This window comes from Solea senegalensis, unplaced genomic scaffold (assembly GCF_019176455.1).
Source record: "Solea senegalensis isolate Sse05_10M unplaced genomic scaffold, IFAPA_SoseM_1 scf7180000013266, whole genome shotgun sequence".
Lineage (NCBI taxonomy): Eukaryota > Metazoa > Chordata > Actinopteri > Pleuronectiformes > Soleidae > Solea > Solea senegalensis.
Genome location: NW_025320790.1, coordinates 104,361 through 115,460, shown reverse-complemented (window position 1 = coordinate 115,460; position 11,100 = coordinate 104,361). Strand labels below are relative to the sequence as shown.

General features: G+C 42.5%; 1 protein-coding gene across 1 annotated transcript; it reads right to left on the bottom strand.

Moving 5' to 3' along the window:
• Nucleotides 1-4,090: 4,090 nt before the first annotated feature.
• On the bottom strand, nt 4,091-8,189 carry LOC122760239 (cdc42 effector protein 3). Its single transcript, XM_044015321.1, has 3 exons — nt 7,895-8,189; nt 7,627-7,782; nt 4,091-6,277 (listed from the first exon to the last, which is right to left on the bottom strand). Exon 3 carries the CDS (start codon nt 6,154-6,156, stop codon nt 5,539-5,541), a length of 618 nt encoding a protein of 205 aa, XP_043871256.1. The 5' UTR covers nt 6,157-6,277; nt 7,627-7,782; nt 7,895-8,189; the 3' UTR covers nt 4,091-5,538.
• Nucleotides 8,190-11,100: the final 2,911 nt, after the last annotated feature.

Sequence of the window (11,100 nt, the reverse complement as noted above, 5' to 3'; positions counted from 1 at the left end):
CAGGAAGTGCTCCTCTAACTTGCAGCATTGTCCGACCTGCACAAAACCTTATATGTGTGACACCAGCAACCTGTCCTGAGCATGTCTGTAAAAGGTCACCTCCCTACAGGAAGTGGAACGCCCGAAACAGGAAGTAAAGTCTTGCATTGTCCGATTGACACAAAACTAGATATGTGAGTTACGGGACTTTCCCTGAACATGTTTCCAGAGACGAACAGGAAGTTGGCCATTTTAAACAGGAAGTGCCCGCTAACTTTGCCGTACGTTGTCCAATTTGCATGAAACCTTATATGTCACACCAGGGACCTGTCCTGAGCATGTCTGCAAAAGATGACCTCCCAACAGGAAGTGGAATGCCCGAAACAGGAAGTCAACTCTAAAATTGTCCGATCTGCACAAAACTTGATATGTAAGACAAGGGAACTTCCCTGAACACGTTTACGGACGCGCATTTGACCGAACAGGAAGTCGGCCATTTTAAACAGGAAGTGCCCTATAACTTTGCCATACGTTGCCGATCCCCCCCGAAATTTGGCTCGACATGTGCGACGCCGCTTCGAAAATAACTAGTACTGAAAATCTAGTACCGCTGCGAATGAACGGGTGAGAGCGAGGGCGCTGAGCCGTGGTGACACGGCGCACTGGCAAGGGTCGGGCTCGAACTCCGTTCAGAACCGCGCGCGGTACTAGTTATTATTATTATTCTTATTATTCCTTAAAGTAAATCGCATTTTTGAGGCCTTTCCCATACCCCAAAACTCACAGATTTTTGTGACCGCATCAATCGTGGTGTAAATTTACGTCTGAAAAAGGTTCGGGGAATGTGCGTCGAAAATTGAATGTGGGAGGGGCCAATAAGTGCGGCGCCACCTGTCCAAATTCACCATGACCAACACAAATATCGCACATGCACGAAATTCGGTACACATGTGTAGTGGGTCAGGATGAAGAAAAAATTACATTATGACCATGATCCAAACCCAACAGGAAATCCGCCATCTTGGGTTGATTGGCCATTTTTTGGCGATTTTGGCGAATTCGCAGCAATGGTATTTGAACTAACTCCTCCTAGAGTTTTCGTGCGATCACCTTCAAACTTGGTGAGGTCCCTGTGGACCAGTTGAGGAGCTCACAGTATCAAAAGTTTTTTCAAATGTCGCATGGCGCATGAGATAGGGGGCGGCAAAGTTCGTGATGATTCTGATGTTTCGCATCAGAAAAACAAAACTCTTATAACTTTGCGATGGAAGGTCCGATCCAAACCAAACTTGCTACCATTGATGATGGGCCATGGCTGAAGACGTCTATGAAAAAACGGTGAAGTTTGAAAACAGCGCCTCCTTGTGGTGAAAGAAAATACACCAAAAAAAAGTTTTTTTACGATTTCGTGAATAACTTTTACACAAATAATCGTACCGCACTCAAAATTGGTGACAACAGTCAAAACACATGGTAGATGATGCGTGATCAATATGACGACAAATCGTTTAACGGTGTTGCCATGGCAACGACGCAAAGTCGGATTTTTGGGACAAAAAATCAAACTGCTACAACTTCGCAAATCCTGGTCCGATCTGAACCAAACTTGCTAGGATTGATGACAGTCCGGCCCTAAAGACGTCTATATGAAAATATTCAATTTCGAAAACAGCGCCCCCTGGTGACAGTAGACAATATGACAGCTGGTATTTCAATTATCTCCTCCTAGAGCTTTTGTGCGATCACCTTCAAACTTGGTGAGATCCATGTGGACGAGGTGAGCATCAAAAGTTATCAAAAGCTTTTTAAAATATTGTATGGCGTACGAGATAGGGGGCGCCAAAATTGGAGATAATAATAATTTTTCACAACAGACAATGAAACTCTTATAACTTTGCGATGGAAGGTCTGATCCCAACCAAACTTGCTATAGTTGATGATGGTTAGTTCCTGAAGACGACTGTGTTGCTGAAACGGTACATTTTGAAAACAGCGCCTCCTGGTGGTGCTAGAAAATTCTAAAAAAAGAAACTGTTACAACTTTGCCAATCCTGGTCCGATCTGAACCAAACTTGCAAGGATTGATGACAGTCCTGCCCTGAACACGTCTATATGAAAATATTAATTTTCAAATACAGCGCCCCCTGGTGACAGCAGACAGAACTACATTTATAGTTTTTGATGCTGCTCCAACAGGGATTGTTGTATCCACTTGAAACTTAGTATGTGGGACCCCAGACCCTTCCTCAACATGTCCGTAAAAGGTCACCTCCCTACAGGAAGTGGAAGGCCCAAAACAGGAAGTAAAGTCTTACATTGTCCGATTGACACGAAACTGGATATGTGAGTTACGGGACCTTCCCTGAACATGTTTCCGGAGACGAACAGGAAGTCGGCCATTTTAAACAGGAAGTGCCCTCTAACTTTGCCGTACATTGTCCGATTTGCACAAAACCTTATATGGGACACCAGGGACCTGTCCTGAGCATGTCCGTAAAAGGTCACCTCCCTACAGGAAGTGGAACGCCCGTAACAGGAAGTAAAGTCTTACGTTGTCCGATTGACACGAAACTAGATATGTGAGCTACGGGACCTTCCCTGAACATGTTTACGGAGACGAACAGGAAGTCGGCCATTTTAAACAGGAAGTGCCCTCTAACTTTGCTGTACGTTGTCCGATTTGCACAAAACCTTATATGTGACACCAGGGACCTGTCCTGAGCATGTCCGTAAAAGGTCACCTCCCTACAGGAAGTGTAACACCCGAAACAGGAAGTAAAGTCTTACATTGTCCGATTGACACAAAACTAGATATGTGAGTTACGGGACCTTCCCTGAACATGTTTCCAGAGACGAACAGGAAGTTGGCCATTTTAAACAGGAAGTGCCCTATAACTTTGACATACGTTGCCGATCCCCCCCGAAATTTGGATCGACATGTGCGGAGACGCCGCTGAAAATAACTAGTACTGAAAATAACTAGTACCGCGCGCGGTGAATGAACGGGTGAGAGCGCGAGGCACGCGGGGAGCCGTGGCACACGGCGACCCGCGTGGGTCGGCTCGAACCCGTTCAGAACCGCGCGCGGTACTAGTTATTATTATTATTATTATTATTATTATTATTATTATCATCGTTGATTTATTGTCTCTGTATATCCGGATAGGTATTATCACAATTGAAGGATATATAGATGAAGCATATGTGGCAATTGCGTGGTCAGAATTCCACTCTCTCTCTCTCTCTCTCTCTGAGGGAGGATTAACTGTCTCGAGCTTGATGTTGTGACATGAGACAGAGAGCGTAAACATGGCCACAGAATCTCCTTTTGTGTGTTAATCGTATGTCATAAGTGCTACTCTTCAGTGCGACGACAGGGTTTTCTTGGTGTTTTGTATGACAGCAAATCTAGATTTTTTTTTGAAGGTGTGAAGTGGGACCAGATGTTGATTGGGCTATTTCACAGCTTGGTCAGTTTGTGCAGTGCAGACAAGATAATTTGTCTTCAATGACAGGCTCTTTGTTCTTGCCACGGAACTCTCATTGAGCATAACTTTATCAGATTCTTCAAACTGAAACACTGTAAGAAATTTCAAAAGTATATCTTTTAATGGTTACAGTCATTTCTACCCTGTATGAATGCATAGTTTCTCTCATTTCATAATTGTTAGTTCGTCTGAGCCTTTTGATCATTGAGGGCCTCTGTGTGACTGAACAGCTCGTTCTCTGTCTTATCTCTTAAAGGTGTTCTGACGAATTGCCGACACACACTAGTTAGCCATTGGATGTCAGACTGTCTTTATGATAAATATTCTTCAGAGCACCGGCTGCTGAACAATCCAGCAGTTGTGTCAAAGTCTGCTTTGCTGCGATACCCTGACACTACATGGAGTCTTGCTTGACATGCCTGTCTAATTAAGGCTTATGTGTCTCTTCACTTTGAAATAATATTATGTTACTTGCAGCGCTGGATAGTTTAGGTCTATCATTTATCAGTGTTAGGTAACTGTGAGGTATTAGCTAGAGACAAGACGTATATCCACAGCAGTGACTTGTGACAGTTAAAAAGCATGAGCACCGTTATCCACAAAACCACTCTTGCAATGTGAAAGAGATTTTTTTTTTACTTTATCAAAGTACAAAAGAGGACATTATTCTATGCAAAAGAAGATTCCACAATGTGTTGTTAAATATACATATACAGGAAACTGGGACTATGATATCCAGTTTAAAATAGACAGATATATAATATCACCCACAAACATCGCTGTTTCTGTGAGGACACGGATAGAATTGTAAATCTATTGCCATAAACTGGACAATTGAGGTTTGTTTATGTTGCAGCATGACATGTTGGGCACATAGGAATTTGTCTGTGACTGCATTTACCACATAGTCTTTCCTGACAATCTCCTGATCCTCTTTTGTCCGTTTCTGAGGAAAATGGACCTAGATTGTTTGCACAAATCTCATTGTGACTGTGCATCCTTTCACAAATACATGTGATGTGCTTCTCTTAAATTGTGTGTGAGTGTATGTGGAGATGGAAGCAGGCCTTTTTCTCATGTCAGGGTTCTGTTTGGTCAGAAGGTAGTGTTTAAACCTTCATCAGGACTTAGGCTGCAGTAATGGATGTCTCTGGTCCTCCTCCCTCGACACCCCCCACATATGTGGAAGTATCACATTACCCTTTACCACTTTCCTTCTCGTGCGCCACTCACCAGAGCACCAGACTCTGATTTGCAGCTAAGAAAACAGCTAGCTTCAGCTCCCCCCCCCGTCTGAGGTCTTGGACCTGTGGCCGGGCTTGGTCTGCAGCCCAAACTGCCACCACTGGCTGCCTTTTATTGGAAGCAGAGCTTTATGTTTGTTTTCACTGTATTGTTGGGAATGAGAGATGGGGGGTACCTTGGTCTACCTTTGAGTGGGGCCTCTGGGATGCGTGCGGAGGAAAAATTGCACTCTGCACACAATAGATGGGCAAGCATGCCAAGAGCCGAGACATCACAGCTCGAGGACCTTGGATTCTAGCCACAGCTTTTCTTTTCTTAAACACAACAGTCTTAAGTCTTAACAGCCGTTTTCGGTGTAGTGCTTTGCTGTGTGGTTAGGGGAATTACACTCGCAAAGGAGGAAAGTAAAAGAAGGTTGAAAGGTCCAACTTGGAGTTTGACATTTTTATCAGACGGTCAATTATTAACTTAACTCTGCAAGAGGTGAAGAAGAACATTAACTTTGTGTGGTTACTTTTATAATTCTTTTCAATAAGTGTCTGGTTCTCTTGAGAGAAATTTGAAAAATAAAGCAGAATTCCTTATCCTGTCCTTATCAGTATCTCCATTGTCTTAGCTTACATCCATTAAAACTAAGGTGTGATCACTTCTCTCCACAGTCACAGCGTAATATATTGGAATCCCAGGAATGCACAAGGTTTAATTAAATAACATCTTTGGATATTGGTTTATCCATAGAATCAGAGCCGTTACCCCCAATAGCAAGTTGAGTAGGATCTTCTTTCCTCATTCAGTTTACTCAGTCAAGCCTTCCAGAAATGCTTGGCTACAGATTCTGCTGTTTGTCCATCACCTGCAGAACATCATCCAGGATTGAAGGGCCCAGGTCAAGGCTAAAGGAAAATCCACTGTCCTCCTCCCTCTGCTTTTCTGTAGTTTTGTCATGCATTTCTGTAGAATCTCCATCCTTGGTTGAACTCGCACTACCCCGACCAGCACCAAGAGTCTGACTGCAAGCAACATTATTTCCTCTTCGGTAGCCATCCACCTTTTCTATCTCTTCTTCTACTTCCTCAGTGTCCAGCAGAGGCATAGAGCTGCATTTCTTTCTCTTTTGGGAGGTGTTGCCAACAGACCAGTCGGGGCTCTCGGATCCTTCTGTCCCATCCAGGTTTAGTCGCGGGGGCTTTGGTGGAGGAGCGCAGGCCATGAAGAGGTTCTGTTCACTCTGGGAACTTTGTAAAAGCAGGCTCTGGCCCATCTTTAAAAAGGACAGGTCTCCAAAGTTGTCTGTGTGCGCATCATTGCCAATATGTGTGATGTGGCGAAAATCAGCCAGTGGCAGGCTAATCATGTTAACGGACAGCACCTCTCTGCGCTTGGAATTCCTGCTGGTCCAACGACCACAGGCTTGCTTTCTGTACAACGAAGTTCTGAGTGGCATTTTGGCAGCTCTGGTTGAGAAGTCCGTATCTTGCTTGGTCCTGAAAAGTCTTTGTATCCTTTTGTACGTCCTCCTTTAATGAATCCTTAGGATATTTTGAAGCTCAAAATCATGATGCCATCTATGACAAAATACAAAAAAAGGAGAGATTATTATGGAACAAATGGAAGTCTTATAGCAAAGTGAAGGTAATCAATGAAGCAGTAGATTATATTGATTATGATAATCCAGGTTTCCCTCATGCTGGAGTCTGGAGGAGGTCAGTGCTCGTCACATAATTCAGCACCAGATGTAAGCATTGCATTGTATCATAATGACGTAAATCGACAGCCATTATTAAGAGATTGCACTTGCTCCTCTTGGTTTTAGTTTAATGAAGTTCAGCATGATTTCCAAGTTGAGGTGTGTTCCGACAATGCTTTGAAGATTTCATTTCTGAATATTTACACAATTTTTCCTGTAAATGCTGGTATGGTCTCCTCCAGCGGAAGTTGATTAGTCCGCTGAAGACTTCCAGCTACAAAAATGCAGATTGACAAATGGTAATTGATGTGCTATCCTCTGGGGTTTGGAGGTTTTACTGTTATTTCTGTCAGAAATCACGATGGTTACTTTGCTTATGAACACATGTTTATGATTATCTGAGTGGTACAAGTAGAACACATAGCTGGGATGCAGTCGGTTTACTTTGCTGTGGTGTGAGAATTATGCAGTAACACTGGATGTGGAAGTTAATAAAACAAAATATTTAAATTCCATAGCCATTATATTTTGAAAAAATAAATGCAATTTTGTTATGTAGCTTGTGGTTTATATTCCTATACAGTTTTACTTTGACCAATTATTAGTCTTGGTTAGCATGAAATGATACAATAACTCTTGAAATGCGAGTCAAACTCCATTACAAAAAGAAAACAAAATTGCATTGTGACGTGTAATTATTGTATTGAGTGAAACAGAACTTGGTTCACCAGGGTTGGCAAGTCGATTAAATAATCTGTTCTGTGCCTGTGATTTTATGGTCTCTCAAAAAGCTTTGCCCACATTAGGACTGTGTTCGTGACTTGAAACATGCACTCTGTAAATTTGTAAGTCACTATAGCAAACAGGTTTTGTTGGCTTGTAAAGGTTTTATCGGCACTTCAGTAGCAGCGGGAGATTGGAGAGATCGGACACAACAGCATTCCTTTTGAATCATGTCAGTTTGGCCAAGGAGGAGTCCTAGGAGTTGAGCCGTGGCTCTCGTGCTCAAGAACCACTAAGTGGCCAAGTCAAAATTAAAAGAAAGCTATTAAAATAGATTGGCCGAGAAAGAGTTTTTAAATGACGTGCCACAAATGATCCACCTTTGAGTCATGAGGAATTTGTCTAGTACGAGTTAAAAGTGGGTGATTTCAAAGATTGTTCTCCTCATGCAGATATTTGTCTAGTTAAATAATATCAGAGTAGATCAAGACTGATGATTCTTACCTGTCTTGTTGAGCAAATACTGGATATTTGAATCCCACGTATGCACACGCGTTTCTGTCAGGAAACTAGGCTGCGTCTGCCTGCACACCCTGACAAACTCTACCTCAACATGATGGGACTTGTTGAGCTGTTACGAAAAAGCCCTCGTTCTAGAGCCTTTAGACAGAGACAGAAAAAAAACAAAAAAACTTCTCATCTTAATTTAATTCCTCAGTTAATTTGTTACACTTAATTCACTCAATTGTAACTGAAAGGGTCTGTTTCTTACCTTTGTTGATACCTCTTTCCCTGATGAGTGTTTTCAGTTGCTGGACATTTGATCCCTTTCTGTCACTGATCCTTCACTTTGTAAACTCCCATTTGCATTGCCGAGCCCTTCAGGTGTGTTCCTGATGAAAGTCTCAGCTTCTTTGCCTGAGAGATAAGGCGTGAGAGGTCAGAGTACAAGAGGGTTTACATTTCCAGGCGGAAGCTTTTCTTCAAGTTTTTCTTTGTTGAAATCCACAGTCGTCCGACTTTATGACATCATCCTGGCTGTGGTGTGAGTTGTACTTTAATCGCAAGTGGTAACTTAGTTCCTACTTTAAGGTTGGCCGCACCCATTACCTGGGGAAGTTCAGTAGGTGCTGAATCAGTTCCTGTGTACTCTCAAGCACTGAATAGAGTGTCAGTGCACAGATAACATGTGTGTAGGCATATGCTTACATACCAAAAAAAAAGGAAGTCATGGACAGTGAGCAAACATGCCGGTCACCCAGAGGGATGTCTCTGATCTCTAATCTCTGTGTCATTGTCCCTCTGCTCTGCTGCTTTCCCGTTTTCCTGCCTGCTGTTGGCTTGTCTAAAGCCTCTCCAGTTCACACCACTCCACGGGCCCTTCTGCCTGACTGGAGGCCTATAGTTTGCCAATGTTATCAACGCACACAATCCCACACTGACATGTATGGGCACGAACCCGGGGTAGCACAAAAAACTAACTTGTTACATTCCCATTTCTCATGCCTCCAGCATGTCGTCTTTGCCTTTGGAATGCTGTAGTAACACGGCCATGGAAATTTGTTTTTTTTCTGCTATATGGAATTTGTTTGTGTTAAAAATGGCAGGGTTAAAGCATATTTGTTGTGCTTTCCCAGATGGCAATTGGCACTTATTTCAATAATTTGCGTATGCTTTCGAAAAATCCGTTTTAAAACTACAACCTCTTAAAATCGTCGTTCTTGGAGACAGGAGGACATGGCTGGGAAACCCATTGTCCCAGAGTCTCAAAGCGTCCACTTGTTCTCGAGAAGTAAGAAGGCAGAGTATGATGGGAATGGACAAATCATATCTTTCAATATTCCTTCCTGTCCTTTTAAATCGATCCAATAAATAATAGGCATGCCGCCTGATCCCCTCCTGTTCTCTCGCTCTACACTCCGGTGCCAAAATAGTCTGCAAGACCAGACACAATTACTCACGCAAATGAAATCAACATAACATTTACTCAAGACTTAAACAGAAGAGTTTTGAACATCACCCTTCCGAGAAAAAATTCCACCTACAACCGCAAAGCTGCTCTCATGCTAGAGGACAATTAAGGGTAAAGAGCTGGTGTTATCTGCTGCAAATGTGAATGATCTCACAAGACCCTGCTGTCTGACCAAGGCTGGGCTGTCTCTGAGCTGTTTGCCATGATACATTTAGCTGTTGCTGGATTTCTGTGTAACACTCATTTCTCAGGCCTGACCATAGTGGGCAGTGTGGTTTGATGCAGCTATGCTGGGTCTGAAATCTGGGATGTTGCATGTTTTTGTTATTGCAGGATAAAAAAGTGTTTCCAGATATTGCTTTGACTGGCGCTAGAAGCCCAAACTGAGGCTTTGGTGGATATTCTTCTGGCCCTTTGTTGTGTGTTCTCCAGCTTCCGCTCTGCTGGGGCCCTTGGACAGGCAGCATTAGACAAGATTTACACTCTCATTCTCTGATGTGAAAAACATTGTTTAGTGACGACAAAACTAGGACATAGTGTACTCGGCAAATTCACCTTTATATAGCCCAGAGAATGAGAAGTACAAGTCTAGTCAATTGAAATGTGGCAGCCAACTTCTCTGTATTTGTTATTTCCTTTCTTTAATCCTGGTGAACTCATCCAGCTTAGGATTTGTCATCCTCCTAACCGTTGTCATCACTCTTTGTCTCCAGAGTTGTGACTCACTGATGAGTGTTTTGATGACGATCCAACTGGAACTCTGTCTGTGTGACTGCCACATGACTGAGATCTGACACGAATTTCAGGTTACAGAAGTCGCTAATTAACACAAGTGGTACTGAATATGCCGGTGCTGACTTTACCGTGTGCACCCGGCCTGAGACATTGACACTTGCTGCACAAGAAAATGTCCACAAAATTCAAATGTGTTAATTTGTTGTGTTTGACGTTTGAAATTCTTTATACGGATTGTATAACTGACACGAAATTACCAAAGGAGGCAGCAGTAGATTCCGTGTTTCATGCATGTAAAACATTTTTTTCTCTGTGGACTTTGGTGTGGGGAAAGTGAGTGGTTTACAAACTTCAGCTCTTCGCAAGTTAAAGTGGCAAACTATTATTAAGATACACACTTAAGCAGACGTAGAGTATATCAGGTCTTTTATGGCCCTTTTCCACTATGGTCCCGGTCCTTTTTTTGGCCTTTTTTGTTTTTGAATCAAGAATTCGTGTCATCGGTTTAGCTACCTGATATGTTGTGAGGTTTGTGGTTGACGACAATGGTTTGATTTAAACGGTATTTAGCAGGACAACTTCTCCGCACACGCCGGATGTTCTTTACATTTAATGCTATAGATGAGGAGATCTGTTTAATATGGGAGTGAACAGACATTTTTGTGTCGCGAACCTCAATTTCATTTTTGTCTCCCCTTATAGTGCACAAGTTCTTTTTGACCTCGCCAAGGCTCAGACTACATTCTTACCAGTTGTGTCTCATTCAGTCAGAGGGTTTTTCCTGGAAGCCTAGGATGTGAAAGGCATAATTTAGCTTTAACAACAATGTAGTATTTGATAATGACGGAGCCAAACCCCCACATCTCCTTATTTTCAACTCCCGGAGTTCATCCGTCAAAAAGAGAAATGCCAGGGCACGAGGAGTTCAAGCCTTTGCTGCCATTTTTCTTTTCTCACTGTTTATTTCCTTTTACTTAAAAACTTTCCAAAAGCACTCCATCTCTGTCCAACAGCTTTTCTGTTTGGTCTGTGACTGACCTATAAGTGCATACATACACTTCCATACATAGACATAGTACTCGTATATTCTACCTCATCGTTTCCTTCACTTTACCTTTGAACTTTGAAACTTTTTTTTTTTTTACACGTCTTTTATATATTTATTGTGCGTACAAAGAGAGCAAAATGGAACCAAGTCAAATTCCTATTCCCAATTTGGCCGAATAAAGCTGATTCTGAATGTTACTGGCTGAATGTGCATTCCACATACC

Excerpts from the sequence above, each read along its gene's own strand:
- LOC122760239 (XM_044015321.1), bottom strand. The coding sequence starts at position 6,156 with ATGCCACTCAGAACTTCGTTGTACAGAAAGCAAGCCTGTGGTCGTTGG.